Here is a 26,190-nt window from a genome sequence, read left to right as displayed (position 1 = left end):
ATATTCGGGATGGCCAACTCCATGCCAGGCTTCTCTGATAAAAGTACCTTCACCATGGAATCCAAAAACATCGTGACCCTGGATCAGAAAATCTCCCACTCAGACCTCGTGGCCGACACCGAAGAGGCGATCAAGGAGGACCACGAGCTGGGATTCTTCCGATCGGTCCAGCTCTACCCCAAAGCCATAGCCTGGAGCATGGCCATCTGCGCCGCCTCGATCATGGATGGGTACGACCTTCACGTCGTCGGTCTGCTGTTCGCCGTGCCGGCCTTTCGAACCGCGTACGGAGACCCACAGCCAGATGGCAGTCGTCAAATCTCCGCCCCATGGCAATCCGGGCTGAACAATGGTTCCAACATCGGACAGTTGGCAGGCTTGTTCCTGGCCGGGCTTTTGAGCGAGAGATTGGGATTCCGCAAGACTTTGATGATTGCGCTGGTCCTGACACCCTTTCTTATTTTGATCCAATTCTTTGCCCCGAGTCTGGTGGTCTTGGAAATTGGCCAAATTTTGCTAGGTGAGCCAACCCTAGGCGTCAACTCCCATTTCCATTCTCACCAATGGCTCTCTCCTAGGCATCCCTATGGGTCTATTCCAAACCACCACCATTGTCTACGCGGCCGAGGTTGCCCCGACATCTGTTCGGCCGATGTTGACCTCCTGGGCCAGTCAGATGTGGGTGAGTAGATTTGATGCCTTTGGTTTCGTATTCGACAGTCTAACAACTCCAGGTCCTTGGTCAAATCCTAGCCGCAGTGGTTGGCCGCAGCGTTCTCGGGGTACGTGGTTCTTGGGCGTACCGTATTCCATTTGCCGTTCAGTGAGCATCCTATATCCCTGAGACCCATTCGTGTTACTGATTGGCAGGTGGTTCTGGCCAATCCCCGTCTTTATCGCTGTCTTTTTCGCTCCCGAATCGCCTTGGTGGCTGGTTCGACAACGACGCCTGGAAGATGCAAAGAAATCTCTCCGGCGACTGACGTCTGACAAGGCCGGAGTCGTCAACATCGACAAGACTGTGGCTCTGATGTTGGTAACGACGGAGCATGAACGCGAATTGAACGCAAGCCGGAGTTACGCGGCCTGCTTCAAGGGGACCGACTTCCGCCGGACGAGCATCGTCGTTGCTTTGTACTGCATGCAAATCGCCGCTGGGTCGACGTTACGTGCGTACGCGACGTATTTCTTCGAGCAGGCGGGGCTGGCTTCGGACTGGTCATTCAACCTGTCCATCATTACCTATGTGCTCAGTTTTGTCGGCACCGTGGTGACGGCAAGTGTTCTCCCACCACCACCGCCTTGGCTCCGTGATCTTTTAACTAATTCCGCGGCAATATAGTGGTTCTTGATGCCTCATGTCGGTCGCCGGACCCTCTTTATCTGGGGCATGGCCACCCTCAACGTCATCTACTTCATCATTGGCGGTCTGGCCATCCCCGCACACCAGTCTTCCCTCTCCTGGGGAATCGCGTCGCTTCTAGTCATCAACGGCTTCGTCGCCTACGTCTGCATCGAACCCATCGTCTTCGCCCTCGGCTCCGAGGTCCCGTCCATGCTCCTTCGGAGCAAATCGGTCGCCGTCGGTCGTCTGATCTACGCTGTCTTCAACATCGCCGCCAACGTCCTGACCACCTACCAGATCAACCCTTCCGCGTGGAACTGGGGTGCCAAGACTGGCTTCTTCTGGGGCGGTTTCGGCCTGTTGGCCCTGGTCTACTCGTACCTCGCCCTGCCCGAGACCAAGGACAAGACGTTTGCCGAGCTCGATTACCTGTTTGAACACAAGGTGCCGGCGAGGAAGTTTGCAAAGACACAGGTCCACCCGTCAGAGATTGCCGCATGGGCACAGAGGTAGGATCATGAGGACAAGTAGTTTGAACAAAACTATTCAATCTCCCGTCACGGCCACATAGATCATGTACATACTTGTCGGATGTTCTCGTCTAAGTCTACTTGGAAATGCGCTACCTTGGATAGAAAAAGAATCATCCTAACCTACCCGCTGCTCATACGTCTTTTTCGTCTTCAACGGCCCCTTCGTTGAATCTTGCCTCCGTGTAAGGCCTTCTTCTAGCCCCTTGACAATGGACATGAGCTTCAACCAGTCGATCGATGTCACTCAATCACAACTGTGAGTTATGATTTTCTCGACATTAACACAGCACGAGGGCTTATTTGTGCGAAACGAAGCTTTGGACGTTATCATTCTCTGCTCTATGCCTCGAGCAATATCTTGTTCACGGCCGCCAGGAGAGTCTCATGAATTCCCTCCCTTGCCACGACCAGCCCTCTGTTGCGATTGAGATCTCTGCCGGCGCCGAAATCCACCAGCTTGCCGTCTAGGTCCGTCACCTTTCCGCCCAGCTCGGTAAAGATCAACTGCGAGCCGGCGTGGTCCCAGATGTGCATTCTCGAGGGGTTTGGGGTGGTTGGGATACAAAAGTGTACATCAGCGCCACCCACGACCAAGGCGGCGTAGCGGATATGCAACGACCAGAGGTCGATAACGGGGAGTGTGGTCTGGAAGTCATGGGCGAGTTTGGCGACCACGTCGTGGCGGGAGTCCGTACTCGCGACACAATCGACGATGTGCAGGTCCTCCGGGTTTGGCGACGACTCCAGATGGCTCAAGGCCAGAGCGGCTCCGAGTCCGCGCAGACTCATGGTGCGGATGGTCGAGCCTCGGCCTCGCACTGCCGTCAGCATGACGCCCAGGCCGTCGCGGTCGACGTCGTCTTCGGATATTCGGGTCGTGTTGGCGCCGACGTTGGGACACCCCAGCACCCCGACGACTTCTCGGCCGTCCTCGATCAGAGCCAACGCCACGCCGTACTGTTGACCCTTGACAAACGCCGCCGTCCCGTCAACGGGGTCCATGATCCAGAAGCGGCCCTTGTCGCCCCCAGTCCCACGGCCGCCAAGATCAATGCAGTTCAACATGTCCTCCACGGATATTGGTTTGGCCAATGTGTTCGGCGCTTCGAAATTCGAATACTCCGCCACCTCCGGTGCCGACGATACCAATCCGTAGACTTGTTCGGCCAGTGCCCCGTCCCGTCTCAGCGCAGCTGCATCCTCCTCTCCGAGAAAGCCGTCGTCGGGAAAGGCATCCCGGAGCGCAGAGATGATAAGAGCCTGAGCGGCAAAGTCGGCTACGGTCACTGGCGAGTTGTCGTCCTTGGAGATTTCACTCACGGTCGATTGGACCCGCTTCGTCAGAATCGATGCCCTCAAGACGGCCAGTTCGGCCACGTGTCGTTCACGGGAATATGGAGCTCTCATGGTGCGCAAAGGAGTTAACAGTGATCACAATAGAACTTTTGCAGCCTGAAAGGGAGAAAGCTCATATAGTGAACCGGTCTTCCCAATATATTTCCAGAATAGATCTTGGTGTTAATGCAAAGTCCAAATCTCAACAGCATATATATTTTCGTCCAACCTAGACAAGTAATCGAGCTACCAGGGGGAAGGGGGCGAGGTGGCTCATTGATGTGCCCATCTGGCACTGCCTCGGAAGGATGGTGCCTCCCTCTTACCTACCCCTGCTTATTCAATACTCCCCTTCCCGGCAAAAGTGGAGGTCATAAAAAGACTGACAAGGCGTTTTAGGGTCCCCAAAGGCTTGACCTGATGATTTTGCCAAAGGCGGAGAAGGTCTCTGACGGTGAAAACGAGACAAAGCTCACCGACCTACCTTTGCGTGGGATTTACAGAGGAGATCAGACTAGAGGCATAGTAACTCATCTGGGACTTCAAGCACTCTACTCATGGCATTTGCCATGCAGATGACTGACTCGAGGCTAAGTGGGCGCTTTTCCCTCCGCCACTTGCAAAAGCTGAGAGAACAAAGCCCTGTCGGAAAGACCACGCCGGGCTAGATCCAGTAAGACAGGGAAACTCGACGGCAACGCGGAGGGCGACCCTCTGTCATCGGTTTCATAGTTTTGTGGAATTGAGTAGCAGGTGAAGTCGAGGACAAAAATTGGGCGATAGTGTTCTAGGATATGATATAGATTCTCTCGTCGATCGCTTGCTCCCCTGATCCAAATGTTTTGTCTGTTTCTTCCCGTGTGTGTATACTGTAGAGCAGCTCGTAAACCATCGAGAACCAACCAAGTTGGCATACGGTCAGGGATCCATCTACCAGCTCATGGAAAAGAAACTCGTAAACCATCGATTGTCAAGTCTTTTGGTGATCAAGGCCTCGAGGCGGAGAGTTGGTCGGCGACATTGAAAAGGACTTTTTATTCCCCACTTTTGGCGAAGGGGACGAGGGTCTTTCAACCCGGCGGCGCTCCGCTTTTACCGAGAGTCCCAGGCGACTCTCTTGCACATGGTACGCAGCCCAACGCTAATACAGCCTCATGATCGTAGCCCGGGGAAGGGGGACCTACCGATGAGATAAAGCCCTTTAGCTCGAAAGTTATGGATCGTGGGTAGCTTTATATAGTTTGCACGACGACCTAAATCGTCTAGTCGCGTACTATACTGGTTTACCTTCTTGACCGCGGTTACAGTACCTTTATAGAAAGGATAGTTACATATACTAGGTTCTTAGTAGAAAAGCTCATAGGCTTCCCTTTCGTGTAGCGCCGAAATATTAAAGACGTCGTCTATCGGTTTATAGTCGCGAAAGGTAGCGCATTAGAAAGGGTTCCTGGTTGAGATCCCCTGGCATCCTAAACGGGTCCCATCGTCTAAAGTTGACAAAATTTGGTGTTGAGAATGGGGACCAAGTCCTCCGGCAGACCTTGGGGCGCTCAGTGAGCGGAAGTTGAGCCAAGGGTGAGCAAAGCGGCGATCTGCGTGGCTTTTACTAGGCTTGCAGTATGGTATTCGATTCGAGTTCCAGAGACCTCGCGGCGACGGCGTCGACTTAAGACTTGTTGCGAGTTGGGGTAAAGGCGATCTTGCCTCACTAGCCCCTGGATGACGAGGTTTGGTGGGGGTTCGAAGTTTAATGATGAATCTGTGCAATATTATATCGTTGTTGTCCACCTTGCGGCAGTCGTCTGCGATTGACTCATCTGTATCGAGTATCAGTCAGTGCTTTGTCATACTCGACCTGAGAGGCAGTCGCTGAACTGGCGAGCGCGAGGTGTGCTGGACGAATCGGCGACGGGGAACGGAGGCCGTACGTGTAACGGAGCCCTCTCAAGTGTTTACACGGGCTCGGGATGGTGTGACTACTACCCAATTTGAAGAAGACCGACCAACTGGACTTCAGAAAGGACAAGAGTTGGCAGATAAAAGAGTTAGTGTCTCCTTTTGATCCGCAATGGCTCTTGTCAGATCCCCCCCTCCGTCAATATGAGGTAGCTATGATAGCCTGCCTGCGCGCCTATACACCTGGCAAAAATTCACCGTTCCAAGTGCCACAGTGCAGGGATGTATCATGTTGTATTCCAAAATCCCAAACCTCAATCGTCGGTGGACCGACGGCTCGCCCAATTGCAGGATGCGGATGCCAGATCTCACGCAGCTAAGATCGCTTGGCTGAAGAAAAAAGCCCGAGAGCACGTTCGGGGCAGCTCCATCAAGCATTCCGAAGATGAGTCGGCAATGTTGACGGCTCCCAAAGTTGCGGAACCTCCGGAGCCCGAGTACTTGAAGCAGCAGCAGCAGCAGCAGCATATTGTCGTGGAGCAGATCCAAAAGGCTCCGACTTACCGCCGGCATTCACATCCTCTATCTAAGAGCGCTAGACGTCCTCCGAAAGATAAATTGTCTCTCCAGTTGCTGCTGTCGCAAACGAGCAGAGATCCGTTCGACTCTTATCCTGAACGTAGACTACCCGAGAATGTAGAAAAGGTTGTTCAATATGGTAAGTGTTCCGGGATCTATAACGGTGGTGAGAGGAGTTTCGCCGTTGCAATTGTTATTAATACAAATTTGCAAACATACCTCAAAGCTCTATGCTGACAGGCAAAGCTTTCGACAGGATATGGCCGGAAATGCTGTGTGCGGTACGAGGCGAGAATCTGGCTGTTGCAAAACGAGAATGGAGACATCATGGCCTTGACGATGAATTACTTTTCCACGTGCAGGTTGCACTCGCCTGCGGCCTAAATCTAGCTCTCCAGAATGTCCCCAAGGTGTCTGAGGCTCTTGCACTGGCCCGGTTATCTCACTACTCCAAGGCCATCAGGCTGTTGAAGCAGAGGATTGAGAATCTCGAAGGGCCAGCCTCGGAGGACCTCATGATGAGTGTTCTGATATTAGGTGTCAATGCAGATGTTGAATCGTCGATGCCAGAATGTCACCCTCAATCGCCGCTGGCGACCTCTCAATATATGCATCTCTATGGCAGACTCACGCTAATGCCAAGTTATGCCACGGCACTGCAACAATTGGTCAAAGATCGAGGAGGGATCTTTGCTCTTAAACACTTGGCCTTGCCGGATTGGCTTCTCCTGTGAGTAGTAATGATTACCAGAAACAGAATGTTCACTCACCCTCGACAAAGAGCCGATCTACACCACGCATCGCGGACCGGCGACAGACTCTTGTACCCTCGGATCCGGCCATATCATTCTATCGTGGGCAGCGGCAGACACGTTCCTGACGCTAAAGCCAAGTTGCTCGCCGAGACACTTGGAAGCGGGATTCGCAGCATTGGGGATTCTCTGGCCATCAGCGTTCGCAAGGCGGTAGCAAAGGGCGTGGAAGCTACGGTGGCGTTGGACCACTATTATCGCCACGAGAACGATCAACCACGCTTCGTAGATGTCATGCTCGCTGCAAATGAGGCGCAGCGATCGTTTCTGGAACTCGACTCAAAAGACGGGGTTGGTTTGGAGCAGCTCATGCATAACTGCTGTCGTCTGGGATCATTGGTGAGTACATGTTCGAGCAGGTACCTTTCTCGCCCAATCTTTCCGTTACTGTATTGAAAATGAAAGCCTTTCGGACTAGTATTGTTCCTCGTCCGGGCCATTGCACGGGGAACCTTGATGCTGCAGCCACTGACCTCAAATTCCTTATAGGTTTATAGCGATATGGTTCTATTTCCGATGCCGAGCTGCACCAAGATAAAGCCACGTTTAGCTCGAGAGCTGAGACAGATTTTGGAAGATTTCGAAGAGATACAGATAGGAACAGAAAACTTCAAAGATCCGATCTCGGATATGGTTCTGTGGGTGCTGGTCATGGGTGGAATTGCAGCCACTTTCACCGAGCACCGACGGTGGTTCCAAGATCGTCTGAGGGCCAGATTGAGAAGAGTCAGATCGGACGCGAGGTTTAGCTCAAGAACTTGGGCAGAGTTCAAAAGGCATGTTTCCAAATTTCTTTGGTGGGATCCTGTGGTAGACAAGCCTGCGATGGAGCTGTGGAATGAGGTTACCTATAAACTTTGCGTCACAGATAATGAGGTGAGAAGTCGAGAGTTGCAAACAGCTTAGGGGACCTTGGAGGAGAACAGAGAAGACAGCGAGTAATTGCAATCAGGGTCAACAGAACTGCTGGCGGATTCAGGTTACGATCACCGTTGAACAGTTGAACACCTGCAGTTCCACAGTTGAACACCTGCAGTTGAACAGTTGAACACCTGCAGTTGAACAGTTGAACAGTTGAGGTGAATGACATCCTCGACGGAACAACTTGCCGAGCCGAAACACACGGCCCTGGAACAACTATTTCGCCCGCGGGGACCTGTTTCCGGGCTCAAGCTGCGCAGCCAAAATAGTGTGAGGCAATGCGAGGCAATGCGAGACCGGGTGAGGTCACTGACATTTCTCCAAACTGCGCCCACAGCAACATCGTCGTGGCCAAATTTAATTATGCCTGAAGCACTACTTATTTGACGTTGGTCCTACATTTCAGTGTCTTGGTGATGATCTCTTTGTAAATACGGCTCGTGGGAAAGCGTGCTTCCCTTGACCTGGTCCATTGCAAGCATGTCATCGCGTCCCATGCCCTGACTTCTATGAGCGGAGGCACAGCATCTCATTTGCGACACCGTCCTGGAAGTGAGCCTTCATGCCGAAGACTACCTCTCTCCTCAGGCAGTCTGCGTGCGCTGCGCTGAGGCCAAGACCACCGATTCTAATTGCCTCTAGAGGTTTCAGCCAATGCCGACGGCAATCTTCCTCAACCCCCAGTCCAAAGAAAGACCAAGATGGCTCGACATCCTCGCAAGGGAATCCTCCGCCCAAGCCCCCGTCGATGGAGGATCTCCTAGCCAACACAAACCCTCAAGATAACTCCCTCCTTGCCCCCGTACACATACCGGAAGATGCCAATGCTATCCTCAAGTCCGATCATCCGGCTACCGACATCCTGTCTCAGTCAGGCATAGTTGTTCAACGGCAACTGGAAATGATGAACGTGATGATCGGCTTCGAGCAGGCCAATCGATATGTTATACTTGATCCACAGGGGAACCACATCGGGTACATGGCAGAGCATGAAGGTGGCATAGGGTACACCATGAGGAGGCAATTCTTCAACACCCATCGCGCGTTCACCACCCACGTCTTCAATCGTCAGTCGAGGGAGGTGTTGAGGTTCCACCGCCCGTTTTCATGGATCAACACTCGCATTCGGGCCTATGACCCCTGGGATGGCCCTTACGAGGCTCAAAGATCCTCTTCCACATCGCTTGTCCCACAAAGCAGTACCGATCCGATGGATCAACCCCAAATATCTCCTCTCCCACTGGAGTCAATGCGCATAATTGGTGAGACGCATTCACAGTGGGCGCCACTACGCCGCAAATATGATCTGTTCCTTTCCCACGACCTCGCCTTGAATGAGCCTGGGCCCCATGCGATCTCAACGAGGCGGGGCGAGGGCCTGTCGAATCTGCAGCAGAATCAGATCGCAGAAAACAACAGGTCCGGTTCGGCCACAGACTTCACTCAGTTTGCCGCAGTTAATGAGCCCTTCTTATCTTGGGACTTCTCGCTCCTTGATCAAAACAACCAGAAGATCGGATCGGTCAATCGTGAATTCCGGGGTTTCGGGCGAGAAATCTTCACAGATACTGGAAGCTATGTCCTGCGGATGGACGCAGCCGGAATGGAAGGTCCAGCAGATGCCAAGCAGGGTGACCGTGGCTATGCGGAGGCATTGGGAGGGAGAGAAGGCAACTACGGGATGACCCTTGACCAGAGAGCCGTGATGCTCGCCACCGCCGTGACAATCGACTATGACTACTTCTCTCGCCATAGTGGAGGACATGGATTCTTCCCGCTCTGGTTCGGAGGCGGTGCCGGGGAGGCAGCTGGCGGGGCAGCAGGAGCTGGAGCAGCCGGAGAGGCCGGAGCCGCTGGAGCCGCTGGTGCTGCCGAGGCTGGCGGTGCCGTTGTCGGAGGAGCCGGTCGAGCAGTTGGGTCAGCGGCAGGAGGAGCAGCGGGGGTGGGCGAGGGCGCTATGGCAGGTGCAGGAACCATGGCAGGTTACGAAGCAATGCAAAGGGGAATGGGACGAAGGTCCGAGGGGTCCGCGGGTAGTGACGAAATGTCTCCTCAGCAGCAGCCATCACCGCCTCCAGAACAGCAGCCTTTTGGCCAGCAGCCCTACGATCCTCAATCTCCACAAAGCGGCTTCGGTGAGCCACAGCAAGGCGAAGAAGATGTCTGGGGCTCACAAGACGACTTCGACCCTTTCAAAGACGCACCTCAGGGAGGAGGATCTGGGGGTGGGGAAGGCGGGGGCGGTGGTGGTTGGTTCTCAGACTTGTGGGATTCGTTCTGGAACAATTGAAATGCTTGTGGGAAATATGCTCCAGCAAGCAATCCATCCATATTTGCAGGAGTGGCAAGGCTCCGGGTTTAAAGTGAGCGGGCACAGGCAAGACAAAACGCATTCAGGTAAGTTCATCACGGATACAAGCCACCTGTTTTATATGACTGCGGCAATGTGTTCTGAGGTCAAATTGTATATCGAGCAGCACAGTACAACACAGCACACTCGACTCATTCAAATATACTTTCTGAACAGGTTGTGGAAACCGATCAATGTAATATATCCTTTTATGAACTATCCCAGGATGCCCTTCTCGCGTCTATTCACCTTGCTCGCTGCCTGGGTCGGCTTTATCAGTTGCCGTGTCCAAGACTGGGAGACCAATACCAGGTGTATCATTCCCCGATCAGCGAGTGCACAGAACTCGAATCCCTGCTGATTGATTTCAATAGGACCAACTGCTGCTGCAGCTGCTGCAGCTTCTTGGTCTTGGAGATGAATCTCTCGATCGAGTGCGGTCCCAAGCGATACGCTGACACCGGGGGTCTTGCTCGGCGATCCATATGGTGGGCGAAGCTGAAAGGGCCTTTGACTTACTTGTACTAGAGGCCAGAAACTACATTTGGCACTCCATTTCGAGACGTCCCTTCCCGGTCACGACTGCAGCTCATCCAAAAGTCGAACAGACTCGCGCCAACTCCAAATAGCCCTGGAAACGACTCCCTCTCTATCCTCGCGAACATTTATAAGCAGGGCTCCCGCGAAATATTTCCTGACTTGCTGCTTCAGCAATATGTCGCCTGCTCCTTTGAGGATATTTGACAAAGAGTTCGAGAAAAAGGATCGGATCTTTTCGTCATAGAATAGAATCATCCTTCGCTGCGACGGCGGCTGCTGCTGCGGCTGAGGTTGCGGTTGGTTTGGGTCTCCGTCACAGCGTTCGATCAGCCATTCTCGTTCGGCATTGCGGCGCCTCTTGTACTCTTTCAGCACTGCCTTTGCGGTTTCGTATGTGGGGTTACGAACTACCGTCGAGTTCGCCTTATCGACAAGCTGAACAAAGACCATTGTCACCCAATTCACCGACTTGATCTCCTGCAGCGACAGCGCGGAAGACGACAGAACGGTCAGGATGATATCGTCCAAGCTGCAAGCTGAACTGGCCCGGGATCGGCTCTGTGGATGAGTTGCGGAACTCCTGGTTTCCAGAGACTTCCCGACAGTCGTTTCAGGTTCGATCTCGCCGTGATCAACAGACTCAGCTAGAGTGGTAGTATGCTTTCCTAACCCATGTTTGACACGGACGTTCTTCAGTTCACCAAGAGGTTGTCGTTCGACAGAAGCTGAAGATCGCTGGTCCATTCTTTTGGTTGGGGATTGAAATATAGCTGGAGGCTTATGAGGATGAACAGAAGGAGTCTGGGTTCGAAGGGAGGATTCCCAGGGAACAAGGAGTCTCCTTGTGGCATCCTTCCTTGGTCGTTTGTTGGCCGCTGTTTGCAAGTTGGAACCCTCATATTTACGCTTCATGCCCAATTCAGGACCAAAGGCATGTTGTGCTGTCATTGGCAGTGTCACGGACTCATTGGCGAGCTCAACACGACTCGCCGATGGTAGAATTGGAGATAATCGACAAGTGCTAACATCCTTCTGGCTCAGTGTGTCACTGTGCGTAACAAAAACAGCACCATTGCTTGGAGGCGGTTGTGGCGGGCATATAAGAGTACCCGTCGGGTCTACGCGGCTACCAGCCAAAAGGGACGACTCACACATGCTGATGCTGGCAACTGACCCGCGCGAAGGACTCGGCGTGCCTCCGGCATGGAGGTCGACACACTGGTTTCGCTTTCCGTCAGCCTCGGTCAAACGCATGATCCAATCGACTTCCTCCTGCTCTTCGGGATGTGCAGGGGTGAGGCTGTCCTTTGCCATCTCCTGTAGCTCCTCGAAGCTATGAGTCTCCGTCAGAGGGCGACCAAAGTGCAACTTGACATCACGAGGAAAGCGCAGAGTGTAATAGGCAACATCTGAGGGTTTGGTAAATGCTGCTCCAGTGACTTCAACAACCAATGGCTTTGTGAAATAGGCAGTGGGAGGTTGACGTCGGATATTCGGCTGGTCGATTTTGACATTCATCTGCTCCGTCAATTCAGTAACGGGCAAGCAGAACCCCAAGCCACGTTGATTCAGCTCCCGGAATGTGTCTTCCGACATGGTCTGACGACTAAGGATGTCCAGGATCAGAAATTCTGGCCTGATTCCGAATGTTTGCACGGCTTCCTTATTCGTGAGGCAAGCGACATAGAACATCGTCCAATTGATCGACCCACCATACTTTTCTGCTTCGACCGCATCTCTGCGGCCGCCGACGATGCAGAGATCGGCCGCGTCGCCAAGTCCCTTGATATAGTCCTTTTTCAGCTTGATCGCATTGGTGTTCCAACTGGGTGAGAGATAGGAATCGCGGCGACCCTTCAGCACCAATCCTTCCCACCTTTGTTCAATCGCATAGCCGAAGAACTTTTGCAGTTCCTCCTTCGCACTTATCGAGCCGAATCTGATCTCCCGACGGTCACCAAGCTGAGCGACACCTTCAGTGACACTGACAATCTGCTCCAATCGTTGCCTTCGTCTATGGTGAGGCTCAATGACCAAGTTGTGGTTGTCGTGCCACAGACAGTCATAGAAAATGACCATCAATTGTTCGTCTGACGATCGTGGGGAATCGGCAGCTGCGCCTATGGCTCTGCCACCGTATTTGATATATTTCCGGATCTTTTCGAAAGGTAAAATGGCTTTCCGCGAACGGCTCCAGACCAGCATTTCGCCTTCAACTATACAGTTCTGAGTGATAGCACAGTCTGCTTCACTAAGGCGTAGACCGGCCTCGAGAGCTCCATGAAGCCGGACCCAGGGTTTTGTTGAGTCTTTACCACTTTTGGAGAAGAGCTGTATACAATCTTTGCCTTTTGACTTGTCAATATGGACCTGGCAGTACCAACCGTCATACTTCCGCTCAACACTCATAGTCCTTGTGTTCGCCATCTGACAGCAGTGCCTAATACTTCGTGCCCTTGCATACTCCTGCCGCTTGATCATGACTCCAAGCTTGGGTGTTAGGTGCAGGGCGCATTCTCGTCGATATTGACGTTGCAAAAGGCTTGGTGGGTGGTGAGGAATGGAGTTCAATTCAGGCTTCTCTAGGAATTTGATCGCTTCCTCGAGAGAGTTCTGAAAAGGGAGAACATCAGGCAGCAAGAAGTGAAAGCATCCTAGGACCAGGTGTTCTGGAATCTGGACGGGATCGTAGGATTTCTGGATCATCCGCACAAACCATTTGGCCTCTTTGCTGCACAGCCGCGATAGAATGGACCGTAGCAGGACCTCAGGCTTGACTCCATCTCTGTGTCTTTTCATTTCGGGGGAAGCAAACCTGGAATTTGCAGCAAGCTGCCGTAAAACAACATCAATCTCTTCCAGTGTTACCTCTCTATGGGGAGCCGGTGGATCATTCTCGGCAAGGGCCATGACATGTTTCTCGAGGCAGGTTGCAAAGTCGAGGCCAGTCGCTTTCCATCCATGTAACTGGCGGCCACGGGTTGTGTTCTCGATGAACAGTGCCTTGCACAATACATCGGCTAACGATTTCTCCCGCAAGCCGTAAACAAGGTGTGGAACTCGGTCCAACAGCAAGCAAGAGAGGAATGCCACAGCAGAGGGTCCATGTCGGATGATTTCGGAATCATGACCACGGAACCAGTGGATGATGAGTTCATGCACTGGCGTGCAGGGCCGTGTTGAGGAAGACTGTGCTTGTTTGCGGGCTGTATCAAGGTCTTCAAGAAGTTCAACGAGGTATTTGAATTTGAAGGGCATTGGGCCTTGCCCCCCCACCCCCCGCCGCAGATAGATGCAGAAGAGCTGATGGAAGTGGACGTTGGGTATGAGCTTGTGCGCAGGGAGGATGTTAGGGACGCGACAACGCGACTTCTGCCCTTCACAAGACTCGCGCTAGTGACGCGATTCCACGTGACCTTCTCTCCTTTTCCCTAGGGTACAAGATCTGAGACCCTTTCGTCTTCCTTTGTCCTTTCTCGGGGCATAGAATTGACACCAACCGTATATATCGATATAGTGACTAGTCATCTTGCTGGCCGTTGGATGCAGTGGAGAGATGCCTTATATCCATCTTGTCAAGCCCACATCAGTCTCCCTGACGGCTTCCTTGTTTGCTTCACAAAGACAAGCTTGCTGATCTCACAGGAAACAGATTGCAATGGCCACTGGACAAACAACTAGCTCAAAGGTTAGAGCAACCAGTGGATGTCTGCAGGGTGCTTTACATGTTTTGTATCTCGAAAGCCGCCGCACAGGGAGCATCCATAAGCTGCTTCAGGTGTGGGCTCCGGGACAGTACACTTTGCGACCAAGATAATCTTGGGAACCGTGCCGCTGGACGACGCGGTCGACAAAGGCGTTCAAGGCGCTGTTGGAGAAGAAGGAGGAGGAGGACCATCTCAAGACCTTGGTCCGGGGGAGTCAGAGTCAGAGTCAGAGCTGAGCAGCGAGCGAGGACCGTTGCTGCAACGGATCGATAAAGAGGCTTTGTTGTTTGGGGAAGAGAAAGAAAAAGGAAACAACAGACGCGGTGTGAGATGAATGGGGAATGGAGGACAAGTAATAGTCCATCATCGACATTATGGATACAGTACAGGCACAGCAGCAGAACGAAGTGGCAGTAGTGAGTAGCATTATCTGACCTCTTTCGCTCCCTTCCTTTTGTCCTCCCGAAAAGTAATCAAACACAACAAACAGCATGATCCACGACTCTTCTTCCCGTCTGCCGACCTGGGGTATCGTCAATGTGTAGAATAAGAAGAAGAAGAAGTGGAGGGAAGCAGATGCAGAACGGTGGTGGGGCGAACCAACTATCCTGTTCAACATCGAATAAAAGAACGGAAACCATTCAAACAGAACAGAAGGAACTATAGTTTGTAGAGAAACAAGCATCTAGGAGATCCATGCCCCGTCGGTCATAACCAGAGCCGCAATCACAAGCACAAGCACCCCCACAACCGTTGTTCGGCATGGATTCATACGAATGGTCGGCCTTTGCAAGCGATCCTCCAAGTGTGTGGGTAGGGATCGTCGCTATCCAGTTATGTACTCCGCATCGTGGAGTTACCGAGCCGCAAGCCCAGCCCGATTTCCTTCCTGTTGTGATTCGGAAGTTGTTGGAAGATATCCAAGTCTCGTTGACCCCGTGCATCGTACCGCATTGGAGCCACATTCACGTATGGGTCATCGCTGGGATGGACGATATCCTTCTGGTTCCACTGTTCCCCGCTCACAGCCCGTTCGAGTTGTTGCACCAGACGCGAGGCGTTTTCAGTGTCAGCTCCCACAAAAGGTGCATGTGGGCCGAGGAACTGCCCGTTTCCTTGTGTATTGAACAGATCCTCGCCACCTCCCCGAGCTTGTGATGTCGATGTCAATGGATACCGTTGTTGCTGGTTGTGGTCCGTCCTGGGCCGCAAGGCCAGTGGAGCCACGTGGATTTCAGGCTCGGGGCTGTCACCACGCACACTGACGTCTTCCCAGATGGAGCCGTCGCCAACAGACATGACGGACGGCGACACGCACATGACTGGTGGTGGAAGCTCGAGGTGGTCGCTGTTCAAAGACATCCGTGCTGCTGTCGCTCTGCTTTGGGGTTGCCTATTCGAATTCGAGCCCGACCGAGCCAACGGACTCGAGCCGCGACTGGCTCGCTGCCTGTCTAATGGCGCAGAGCGGGGCGTGCTCGTCGCGGATGGTGTACAGCTTGTGCTGCGGAGACCCATAACACGTTTGTTCATCAGCGGAGACGGCATCGCGATGATGTCGGGACTTTCATATTCGGCTACGGTAGGATTGGAAGTCTTGGTCCTCCGATGTTCAAGCAGAGATCTCTCAGAGTCCATGCCTCGCAGTATCATGACTGATTTCCGAACAGCGAAGTCTCCCGGACCGCTAGAGTCACGGGCCTTTGTGACCCGGTAGCTGGGCCCAATTTTGTTTTGCAGTGGACTCGCAGAAGGCGCGTTGCTGCTATGACTGGAATTCCGAGGGCCGCGTGGGCCCTTGACGAGCGACTTGCGAGGATAAAGGGACGCCGAGTTTAGCGCAGGAGAAGGCAAGGTGGGCGATTCAAAAGGAATTCGCGCCGACGCCTGCGATGAAGGCGGCGTCTCCCTCAGAAGAACATTGGGTCTCGAGCATGGCGAGAGTGGCCACTGGCAGGGTGATATATTGCAACGCTTCGGCACTTGCGTGGCTATATGGCTGAAATCGAAGACCTCGGAATCTGGTCTGGGTGTGCCTGAAACCGCACTATCGGGGCGTTGTATGTACTGTTTCCGCGCAGGACGTGGTGTAGGCGTTAGGATCGGTGGATTTCGAAAAGGAGAAGGTATTGGCGTTGTCGATGATTTGGTGGACGTCTCTGATTGCCCCATTTTGAATGTCGGTCGTGGTTGCTTAATCTCAAACCCGTGGACCGACTCATCGGCCTCGAATGTACTGGCGTAAGCTAACTGTTGCTGTTCTTCTTTGAGCTCTGGCAGCCGCATGGCGCCGTTTGCCCTCAGATCCAGACAAGGCAGGTTAGTTATCCGAACGCAGTTCTGCCGTCTGTGTCCTCTCCTCGGTCCGTCCAAAGAGGATAGAGAATGCCGCTTTGTTGCAAAGCTACCTTGTCGGTCCCATCTCAAAGGATTCCCAGTGGCCACCGAATTGGGCCTCTTAGGAGCCTCCGGGACAGAAAATACATCTCCATCTGTGCCAAGTATGCTTGTAGCTGAGTCACTGACGGCTCGGTAGTCGGCGATTCTCGAGTGTTCGATCATCGAATGTCGATTTGGTCGACTCGACGGAAGTCTTGTTTTACCGACTTTGAGTGGCGGTAGGTCCCAGCCACTCGCATCGATCACTTTGAACGATTCATCTGGAACGATGATCGTCGGGAATGGCGGAGCGTGTGAGACGTTAGTGGTACTACTCGGGCTTAGCTCGTCCACATCGACGGTCGGATGAAGAGATCGAATGCTCGGCTGGCCGACACAAAGACCATGTATTTTTTGTTTGACTGGGGGCGCTTGTAGCCTCGGAGCCGAGAATTCGCGGTCACGTCCCAGTCCTAGGGTAGCAGGTTGTAGGTTCAGTTCAGGTTTAGAAGCGCTGGGCTCGGTACCATTGTTCGCAAGCGAACTCATGAACACCCCCAAGACCGAGCTGCCAACTGTGTCCAAACTGGTCGTCGAGGCTCTTGTCTTGAGATGTCTTGGAGCCTGAATTGTCGGCAAGGGGGGTAAGGGCTCATCAGGTGCCAAGGAAGCCATGCTCCCTGCGCTGACTGAGCGAGGAACTGTTGCCGACGGCGGACCTGTGGCTTGCCTGTGTTTTGAAACCCCCTTCCTCATGAGGACACTTTCCCGGGCTGCTATCGACGTGATTTCGGTAGGTAAGATATCAGAGCATCTCGTGCTTATATTACTCAAGGGCCATTGAGTGGAAGGATGGTTTTCTGGTTGCGACTTCGCCTTTTCATCTGTGGCAATCGTGGTGGGCTCCGCTGGAAATTCAGGCGTGACTGGTGATACACCTGTCGAAGGATCACTGAACTCCGTGATTGCGGAAAGAGGGGATTTGTGGATCCGGTCCAAAGGTACAGCCTTCCTTAGCTTTCCCTGTCGGCGCGTCTTTGGAATATAGAGCGGATGCCCAGAGAAAGGTCGCAGTATGCCCCTTTTGCTCCTGGGTCGCAGCACTTCGATATAGTCCTCGACGGAATCAGCCGCGGTGGTGAGCTGCTTCTCTTCGTCCTCCCCAGCGCTATCAGCCCCAATAGATATGATACCGAAAGGGAGCTGCACGCTTCGCCTTAAGGGCGTAGTCGGATGTGTAACGTGAGAGTAGTTCTGTTCGCAGGCGCTGAGCTTCGGGCGGTGATATTTGCTGAGACCCCGAGTCAATCCATGGGCTCTCAAGATCTGGCGATGTCGGCGTCGCTCCAGAGTAATTGCAAGCAAGATCCCGGTACAGGTGAGTATTGCCGCGCCCACCACCGCAATCACAATGATTAGCCATATGGGCCACATCTTTCGCGTTTCACTGTGTATTCCTCATCCACCTCGCAGCAGCCCGAAACATTGGTGGAGAAGGCGAGTTGCGCGGGTGCTGTTTGGACAAGGGCATCGACGCCCATGGCTGGAATGTGGGAGATTAAAGAGCTTTGCCGCAAGGGATGAAAGCTGCAGAGCTGGAATGCGGAGGATGTACCATCCAAAAGCACGTGGTTATTATCCCTTGATCGGGTTGCGGTCCTTCATATCCCACATTTGAAAGATACATACAGTATCGATCACGCGGTATGCCGTTTCGAAGTGCATTCTGGAGTTCTCAATGGCCCACAGAAGAAGGAGGGTATAAGCAGAGAGAAAGAGCGTCAGAGGGAATGCATACCTTTACTTTGCTGCCGCAATTTTTCCCATTATCCTTGCAGTAGATAGGAAAAGATGGATCTCGTTCAACGTCCATGAAACAGAACACACGACGGAAGTTCCAGCAATTCCCGTAAGTTTTTGGAACTTCCCTGGCTGCTTCTCAGCGTCAAGCTCTCATGCTCACGATTTTACTACAGCGGTCGGTAATGGCAGTTTGAGGCACCAAATGGAGTGGGCAGGCATGTACGCGGTCAACTGGGTGCGCAAAATGGCCCAGGAACAAATCCACAGCGTCGATCCAAAGCAAGAGGCCATTGATGATTTCAACGTCTACACGCAGGAATTTCTCAAACGCACCGTTTACACCAGTCATTGCCGCTCGTGGTACAAGAACAACAAGATTGATGGGCCGGTCACCGCCATGTGGGCCGGATCCCCCATGCATTTCAAGGAGATGATGAGTGTTCAGCGTGGCGAAGATTTCGATATCAAGTATTGCTCGCCCAATCGTTTCCGGTTCTTTGGGATGGAACCACCGAAAGAGATGCAAAGGATATGGATCTGAGCTATTATCTGAGAAAGGACGGCTGGAACCGGGAGCAGGCAAAGTCCGCATGATCACGCTTGAATCCTTCGTAACGCTTGTAAGGGGGTCGGTTGGTCTTGGTAAAAAGTCAACTTTGCTCGCCGTATGATATGCACCTGTAGAGATGTACTTGTCACCCAAAAATTCCAGAACGATCTTCCCGGAATTCACTTTAAATCAACAAAATCGCAATTGAAATTGTTATGAACCCCGACTCTTCAAGTTTTCCCTGTATCAAGCACATTATAGATCTAAAATCATATCTGACTAGAGCTTCTTTTATGAGAACAAATACACCGGAAATTATCACCAAGCTACCTAGGTAGGCTGTTCAAAGCGAGCATTTGGCGGTGCCTAATGGTCAGATCTCCATCGCTTCCCGTCGAGTGAGCACCCTCTGACAGATCTCCAGCTAAGGACAACATGCTCAACAAGAGCAATGAACATCGGTGAGAAAAAATCCGGGACCACAAGGAAACATTTAATATTGTTCATGAGAAACAGACACAGGACTGGCGAGCTACTTTGACCCAAGGGATGCATCCACGATGCCCTTGCCACTATTTTCCTTCCTTGGAAGTGTTTCGTTACTAACAAAGGTCTCATGCTCCTCCTCCTCCTCCTCCACCACCACCACCCCTAATCACAACCTCTAGCACTACTAGATAACAACAGCTACATGATCATCCATATATTTCTCAATATTGCCCAGGAGTGCAGAGCAGATGATGGCGACTCCACCAAAGGCGATCGAGACCAGATACACCCAGCGGTAGCTTTCCGAGTAGGCGATCTGCCCGGCGGTCAGGACCATCTCGTATGCAGTCTCGTTGCCAGCGATGCCTGGAATCAGCTTGAGTTGGTCCACAAGCGACAATCCGGTGACTGTGATGGCGTCCACAATGTAGGTTTCATTCGTGATTCCAAGCTCACCAACCATGACGCCTCCGACGTAGTGGACGATCTTGACCTTAAATTTGTTGACAAAGACGTTGTAGTAGGTAGTGTAGCCGATACAGCCGCCAATCACCCGAATCGATAGCGTAAGGGCCGTAACCGTGGCGATAATGTCGTCCGGGCAAATAATGGTTGTGATGATGGAGGCAGGGACGACAATTCCTCCAATGCCAAGGCCTGCGACAACGAGGATACCGTAGACCGCATGGATATTGTGGAGGTTGGCAGTTGCAAGTGCGCCACAGCCCGCCGTCATCATGATGGACGCGCCCAAAAGCAGTTCACGGATGTGTCCTCGGAACACTGACAGGAGAACCAAGACAATGCAACAGCCACCAAGGATCGAGAAGCCGATAGGGAGAGTTCTAACTCCGACACCTGTGGGGCAGTCAGCTAAGGGGCCTTGTACAATGGAGATCATTCAGGGGACTGCCATACCGACTGGGTCGTGACCATAGACGTTGAAAGCCTGTGTGGGCCAAAACATCAAGATTGAGAAAAAGTTTGCGCCTGATATCGCAGTAATCACCAGCGTCAAAGAAAGCACCCTTGCATCTTTCTTCATCCGAGATGGGAACATCGGATACTTTGCGAATTTGATCTCCCAGATTGGGAATGCGACGAACAGCAAGAGAAACCCAAGGATAAGTGGGACCAAAACGTGAGCGGACTTCCATGTATACTGATAGCCTCCCCACTGGAGGCCAGCGAGGAAGATTATCATGCCCGTAATGCTGAGGAAACCGCCGAAGAAATCGATCTCACTGATAATTTGTCGTTTGGTCAACCCGCGAGAATTTGGTCGTGGCGGAGGGAAGTAGAATACTAGGACGCCGACGGCTCCGATCAGAGCCCAAACGCCGGCGATAAAAGCACACCACCTCCAAGTCGAGTAGCCGGCAATGAGCCAGGCATAGAGGGCCGAGGGGCAGAATGGTATGATCGTCAAGACCAAGACCGCAACATAAAGGCCTCGCTTGCGCGTTGGCGCCAGTTCAGAGGTACCAGCCAGACAAGTAAGTTCGCAGATACCGGCTCCAACGCCAGATATACCCATTCCGGCTAGTCAATGTTAGCAATGTGCCATTTGGTTTTAAGTGAGAGAGTCGGACCGATGAATTGGTTCATTGTGTGTGCAGTGCCGGCAACGATCATGGCGACAATAAGTAGCCCCGAGCCTAAGAGCGCAACATATCGCCGCCCGATCAGGTCGGACAAGGAGCCCACAAAGGGGCAGACAGCTGCGGAAGAGAGAAGATAAGCCAGCACGAACCAGACCCATCTATCATAGCCTCCAATCTCAGAGTAGATCAGAGGCGCGATGCCGCCAAGTAGATAGGCTGGGATCTGAGAACCGGTCCAGAGGAAAGCCATGGCGACAAGGCTCATCACCCTTCTCGTTGTCCACTGTCGCCGACATCAACATGTCTCTCTGCAAAGAATCGCAAACTTACTGGAGGCTCGTGATCATGATCCTGATCGTCGCCGTAGGTTCGCAAGCCATCTTTCTCATAGTAGCCAGGATGGCCCTCGACCCTTTCAAAAGTTCTGACTTGTTCGATGTGGGCGCCAGTCTCCTTCTCCGATGGAGTTGAGGAGCCTCTGCCTTCAGCCTCGTTGGGATGAGGAATCTTATCATCCGCCATGGTTGTAATTTCAAGATGGATGGCTTGCTGCTATGGTCCCAGGCGAAGAAGAACGAGGAACAGGAAGGATTGAAGACCGAAGTGTCACTGGGACGGAGTCCGGGGATTGGCTTTATCTATCAGCAGAATCACCCTGGTGATCCCACCTTCTAGCGAGCTTTGGGTGCAGCTAGTCCGAAAATCCAATTGAGGAACGTCGTAGCCCTGAGCGTTTCCGGGATAGTCAGTCCACAGCGTCGCAGCTTGGCCAAGTTCTAGGCCCCGTCAAAGGGAGGAGATTCATGGTCATCGACTGGGGTTGACGCCTCTGATTGGTTTCTTGCCCCTCCTCCGCAACCTGGGGAAGCGCGACCATTCCCAATATAGCAAACAGCCCATGGTTGGGCGTGGCAAGCAATCAGCTTGACGAGCTTATCATCCACTTGGCTGCGGGGCTCTTGCACTGTGGCTGTTCGTCTTGCTTGGCAATGTGCTGAATCACCACTTGATGTGCTGTTGGATGGTAGAACTATCGCAATATTACAGTAGCGGCTCAGAGCTAGACGCGCCGAGTCGTGCCCAAGACCTCAAGCACGCGGAGAAGGCGAAGCCGAGATTCTCGGTATGATGGTAGATAGCCGGACACCATCCTTACCTGAGGTCTATCTTTCTTGTATCTCAAGCTGGTGGCAAAGAGTAGGGTTCGCCCAACGCACAGCAGCACGGACCTCTCCTCATCGTGTTCGATAAGCTGTCAGGGCAGGCAGCCTCAGGTGTATTGGACAAGATGGACAATCATCCTCGAAGGAGACGATCCTCTCAAATAGCAAACTTAATGAACCTGAGCATTCTGTTGCTGTTGCTTTTCGCCAATGTTTGTCCATTGCTTGATGTCTTGAAAGTCCATCACCCGATTGCCTCCTTTCGGGCCGAATCTACCCTGCAGATCTTTCCAATCCCTGCCCTTGGCCGTCTCTGGCCTCCATCGAAAGCTCTGCTTCAACTTGTCGTCGAGTCTGTCTTCCATGGCATCGGCAATGAAGCCTCCGATTGCTGGGATATGGCAAAATCCATGTCCGGAGCCACCCACACCCAGCACCAAGGAGGCGTACTGTGGGTGCTTAGAGATTAGGAATGCCCGGTTGGGAGTGTCTGCACACCAACATATCCGTGCAAAAGAGAAAGGTCGGTCTGCAAGGTGAGGCATGGTCTCACGCAAGAATTCTCGGCAGCGTGCTTCGCTCTCGAGGGGAATCTGGTGTTTTGCAAAGGGGGAGCTGATCTGGCGAGCATCTTGGGCAGAAGTGTCGGGGATCCAGTTGCAATACCCAGGGTGTTCATCACACATTTTCAGCTCATGATTATCCTCGTCGGGCTCCATGAAGAAGCCACGCTCGATGTTGAACAGCACGGGAAGGTCTTTGTACAGTTTGGCTTCCTCTGGAGTCATCTTAATATGGGCCAGTGTCCAGGCCGTGGGTCGAAGTTGGTCTTTCATGTCGAACAGCGCCGCGGCGCTGGCGCCTGCGCAGAGTATGGTCCTGTCTGCGTAATGATGAGTACCATCAGCGGTGATGGCACCCTTGATGTCAGAAGAACCATAGATCAAACTCGACACACGGCCTGCCTGTTCGCCGGTGATGAATTTGACTCCCAGCCGTATGGCTTCTCTGGCAGCACTCTCCATACTCTTACGGGCGTGAACCCACCCTGCTCCTTTCTGCATCCACCATCCTTGCCAACCAGGGAAATCTCCAGTCAAAACACCTTTGGGCATGGTTGCTTGGAAGTCTTCCTTGGTCCTCAGTGGAATCCACCCAGCTGCTTCACTGGGCCCATCCCGCGTGTTCATGTGCTTACGAGCGTCTTCCGATGTCGCCGCCAGGATACAGCCAGTCTCGTGGAAATGTGGTTTAAACACGGGATCGTGGCGCCATCCTTCAGTGGCTGCTTCCAGCAACTTGTTAGACACGTACCGCTCGTCAGCGTCGTCTCCAGCAAAAGAGCCCAACTCCAGGATCTTGTTCAGGTCGGTACCAGCGGAAATGGGTGAAGGAACCGGATAGGGATCGAGGACTGTCACATGTTTATAGCCTCGACGACCCAGATGAAGCGCGGTACTGCAGCCCCAAGTCCCCGCTCCCACGATAAGGACTTTGGACTCGGTACTAAGCGGTGATGATGCCATGCTGCTGGCGACGTCCTACTCACTGGAGAAAACGTTCAGATTCGAGGCGTGAACAACATCCGAGGAGCGACGAACGAAATCATTAAGTAGCCATCACAAACATTTATTATGGACTCTCTCGAGGCGGGTGGACAGTCTGTTGCTCCATCTTGAACTGGATCATGCCTATCCTCTCGGGATGGTCTTCGACATGATCGGTCGGTGACAGTGTGGCGAACGGAGATGCACTACCAGGAAGAAGGTCCAGGCGAGGGAACCACGACCAGTGTGTGTCTCCGCGTAGCTGCCCCGCTAACAACGCTATCACCACCGTATCACCACCGTCTCCATCATCACCCATTATCATTACCCGACCATTACTCCATCTCTTTATCTCGTAACCACCAGCTACTTGGGAGCCTCCGCCATCCTACTTTAAACTGTTTCTCCGTGTCACCGCGCTCAGAAGCACGAACTTCTGGTTCCTGACATGTGGCTGTCCCAATGCCCCGGCCGCGGAAGTCCACCAATGTGCTCGTCAAGCGGCGCACACGGACGGGATGCCGGACGTGTCGGGCAAGAAAGCTAAAGTGTGGAGAAGAAAAGCCAGTCTGTCACCAATGCTCAATCAAAGGATTGACCTGCGATACCACAACTGCTCTTAAGTGGGAAACAGACTATATCTCCAAGGGCCTCAAGTTTGGCAGAGCCGGTGTCTGGTCCAAGGACCCATACAAGGCAGCCTCGCCTTCCCCGAAGTCCGACTGGTCCACTCACGAGAGCGCAGCTTTATGGTGGTGTCCTATCCCAGACATACATCCCTATAGTTTTGTGAACACCACAGTGGATACTTTGCACGAGCTGGACCAGTTTGAGCCTGGAACAGAAGGCGGCAACCCCAATCGAGTTGCAATTTCGACATCCTCAGAAACCGACGCTACTGCTGGATGCTTCCTTAGCCCCTGGCCAACAACACAGAGCCTGGTACACTCCGCAAAGCCCCAACTCGCGTCGCCCCTAAGTGTCTTACCGCCATGGGAAACTCCAGAACAGTCTACTCTACTTTCATACTACGTCGAAAGAATATGCCCGATGACTGTCTCGAGCATGACATCCGTCTCTCCTTTCGCAACGCTACTCCTTCCTTTTGCCATTAGCACCTCGTCTCTGACTATGGACTCTATGTTGGCATTGGCCGCCTGTCATCGATCCCGAACGGATTCACACTACAAGGCAATAGCATTAAAACTCAGCCACCGGGCTCTCCAAGCCCTTCGGGCCAAGTTACGACATTGCGACTCCACGATGATCGTGATGGTCCCAGAAACATTGGTTGTTATGCTTCTGCTTTGTATGTTTGAGATTGTGAACGAATGTGACAGTCGATGGGTGGTGCATTTGAAAGGGGCACGCGACTTGATCCGCATTCGCAGATGGCATCAGCCAGCCAGTGGGGAAACCACGGATGCTGGTGCTCTGGCTGCATTCTGTGAACGCTTCTTTGCCTTTCAGGACATCATGGGTCGGACTGCCTGTGGTGAGGATCCTGTTTTTGGGAGCGACTTCTGGGCAAATGACCAAACTGACTGCGAACCATGGCTCGGGTGCTCTCCTCAATTGGTCTCCATTTTGAGCAGAATCACTGAGTTAGGGCGACAAGGCCCAATAATTCGTGAGACCGCCGAGTTCCAGGCAACGTCAGCTGCTCTGGAGGCACAACTGGGCACGCTGAACCAAACGCTCTGTGATAACAGTGATGACATCCTAAGTCAATCTGGGGAGCTGAAACGGCTCGCGGCCGAGGTCTATTTGCAGTGCGCCTTGAACGGAGCCAACCCTTCAACACCGTGGGTTTCGCAACAAGTGTCCAAAATCCTGCGCCTTATCAGTATTTCGCTGGAGTCTCGATTGGTCTCTGGCATAAGCTGGCCGCTCTTCATTGCAGCCGTCGAATTGCATCCCGACCATGATCTTGAACTATGCTGGGAGGCCGGCAACGCTCCAAGATATGCACGACCTTTCATCCTCTTCGCTCTGGAAAAGCTGAATGGTTCAATGGTCAACACTGTCAGGATCCGCGCCGTCATTGAAAAAGTTTGGCAAGCGCGAGAGCTGTCGGAAGGTCCAGCTAGCGCTACTGCTTCCCCGCAGAGTGACTGGGAGCAGTTTGTCGCGCCTTTCTGTGGAAATATGTCTCTGGCGTGAGCGATCTGATACCAGAGAGCGACTCCCTGGTCGAATGCAATATTCCTTCAAGAAGAATCCACCTTCATAGGCCGGCACATCGATCCGGTCGCACAACGGCTGGTTGCCAAAAAGTGGCCATATCGATATCGCTCTTCTCCGGATCGCCTTGGGGACGGGTGCAGGGACGAGTCCAGCCCCACAGAAGTGCTAGAAGGTACAAGCGCATCAAATGAAGCGACAGAGAACAACTCCACCGTTAGTCAAGGCCGGTCTCTTGTGGGTATCCGCCTTTGTTCATGCATTGGCCTCCTCCCATTTGTCCGCTTGGACCTTTCGTTTGATAAAGGTCTCCGCACACCCAAGTACCAATGGCCGAGCGCGGAGATAGCAATAACAATATCGTGGGGGATCAAAACGACGGCAAATGCTCCTACAGCCGTATAAAGTGCCGCCTGGCGTGGTTGCAGCTTCGCCAACCTCGTATCTCACTCT

General features: G+C 52.9%; 10 protein-coding genes across 10 annotated transcripts; 5 read left to right on the top strand and 5 right to left on the bottom strand.

Moving 5' to 3' along the window:
* Window positions 1-54: 54 nt before the first annotated feature.
* On the top strand, window positions 55-1,858 carry Z520_05121 (uncharacterized protein; the record flags this gene model as incomplete). The annotated part of the gene is made up of 5 exons (XM_016775625.1): window positions 55-520; window positions 579-682; window positions 735-823; window positions 871-1,282; window positions 1,343-1,858. The coding sequence occupies 5 exons, from the start codon at window positions 55-57 to the stop codon at window positions 1,856-1,858; spliced, it is 1,587 nt and encodes a 528-aa protein (XP_016633668.1).
* A 359-nt stretch (window positions 1,859-2,217) lies between these two features.
* Window positions 2,218-3,285, bottom strand: Z520_05120 (uncharacterized protein; the record flags this gene model as incomplete). Its single annotated transcript, XM_016775624.1, has 1 exon — window positions 2,218-3,285. The coding sequence occupies one exon, from the start codon at window positions 3,283-3,285 to the stop codon at window positions 2,218-2,220; it is 1,068 nt and encodes a 355-aa protein (XP_016633667.1).
* Window positions 3,286-5,391: 2,106 nt separating this feature from the next.
* Z520_05119 (uncharacterized protein) lies at window positions 5,392-7,249 on the top strand (the record flags this gene model as incomplete). The annotated part of the gene is made up of 4 exons (XM_016775623.1): window positions 5,392-5,827; window positions 5,929-6,418; window positions 6,470-6,839; window positions 6,998-7,249. The coding sequence occupies 4 exons, from the start codon at window positions 5,392-5,394 to the stop codon at window positions 7,247-7,249; spliced, it is 1,548 nt and encodes a 515-aa protein (XP_016633666.1).
* A 734-nt stretch (window positions 7,250-7,983) lies between these two features.
* On the top strand, window positions 7,984-9,711 carry Z520_05118 (uncharacterized protein; the record flags this gene model as incomplete). The annotated part of the gene is made up of 1 exon (XM_016775622.1): window positions 7,984-9,711. The coding sequence occupies one exon, from the start codon at window positions 7,984-7,986 to the stop codon at window positions 9,709-9,711; it is 1,728 nt and encodes a 575-aa protein (XP_016633665.1).
* Window positions 9,712-10,347: 636 nt separating this feature from the next.
* Window positions 10,348-13,569, bottom strand: Z520_05117 (uncharacterized protein; the record flags this gene model as incomplete). The annotated part of the gene is made up of 1 exon (XM_016775621.1): window positions 10,348-13,569. The coding sequence occupies one exon, from the start codon at window positions 13,567-13,569 to the stop codon at window positions 10,348-10,350; it is 3,222 nt and encodes a 1,073-aa protein (XP_016633664.1).
* A 1,283-nt stretch (window positions 13,570-14,852) lies between these two features.
* Window positions 14,853-17,831, bottom strand: Z520_05116 (uncharacterized protein; the record flags this gene model as incomplete). Its single annotated transcript, XM_016775620.1, has 1 exon — window positions 14,853-17,831. The coding sequence occupies one exon, from the start codon at window positions 17,829-17,831 to the stop codon at window positions 14,853-14,855; it is 2,979 nt and encodes a 992-aa protein (XP_016633663.1).
* Window positions 17,832-18,402: 571 nt separating this feature from the next.
* Z520_05115 (uncharacterized protein) lies at window positions 18,403-18,741 on the top strand (the record flags this gene model as incomplete). The annotated part of the gene is made up of 1 exon (XM_016775619.1): window positions 18,403-18,741. One exon carries the CDS (start codon window positions 18,403-18,405, stop codon window positions 18,739-18,741), a length of 339 nt encoding a protein of 112 aa, XP_016633662.1.
* Window positions 18,742-19,423: 682 nt separating this feature from the next.
* Z520_05114 (uncharacterized protein) lies at window positions 19,424-21,365 on the bottom strand (the record flags this gene model as incomplete). Its single annotated transcript, XM_016775618.1, has 4 exons — window positions 19,424-20,097; window positions 20,158-20,781; window positions 20,832-21,126; window positions 21,174-21,365. 4 exons carry the CDS (start codon window positions 21,363-21,365, stop codon window positions 19,424-19,426), a joined length of 1,785 nt encoding a protein of 594 aa, XP_016633661.1.
* Window positions 21,366-22,176: 811 nt separating this feature from the next.
* Window positions 22,177-23,532, bottom strand: Z520_05113 (uncharacterized protein; the record flags this gene model as incomplete). Its single annotated transcript, XM_016775617.1, has 1 exon — window positions 22,177-23,532. The coding sequence occupies one exon, from the start codon at window positions 23,530-23,532 to the stop codon at window positions 22,177-22,179; it is 1,356 nt and encodes a 451-aa protein (XP_016633660.1).
* A 483-nt stretch (window positions 23,533-24,015) lies between these two features.
* Z520_05112 (uncharacterized protein) lies at window positions 24,016-25,716 on the top strand (the record flags this gene model as incomplete). Its single annotated transcript, XM_016775616.1, has 1 exon — window positions 24,016-25,716. One exon carries the CDS (start codon window positions 24,016-24,018, stop codon window positions 25,714-25,716), a length of 1,701 nt encoding a protein of 566 aa, XP_016633659.1.
* Window positions 25,717-26,190: the final 474 nt, after the last annotated feature.

This window comes from Fonsecaea multimorphosa, assembly GCF_000836435.1.
Source record: "Fonsecaea multimorphosa CBS 102226 unplaced genomic scaffold supercont1.8, whole genome shotgun sequence".
Taxonomy (NCBI): Eukaryota; Fungi; Ascomycota; class Eurotiomycetes; order Chaetothyriales; family Herpotrichiellaceae; genus Fonsecaea; species Fonsecaea multimorphosa.
Note: the sequence above shows the minus strand (reverse complement) of the source record. Positions and strands in the feature narration are given on the sequence as shown.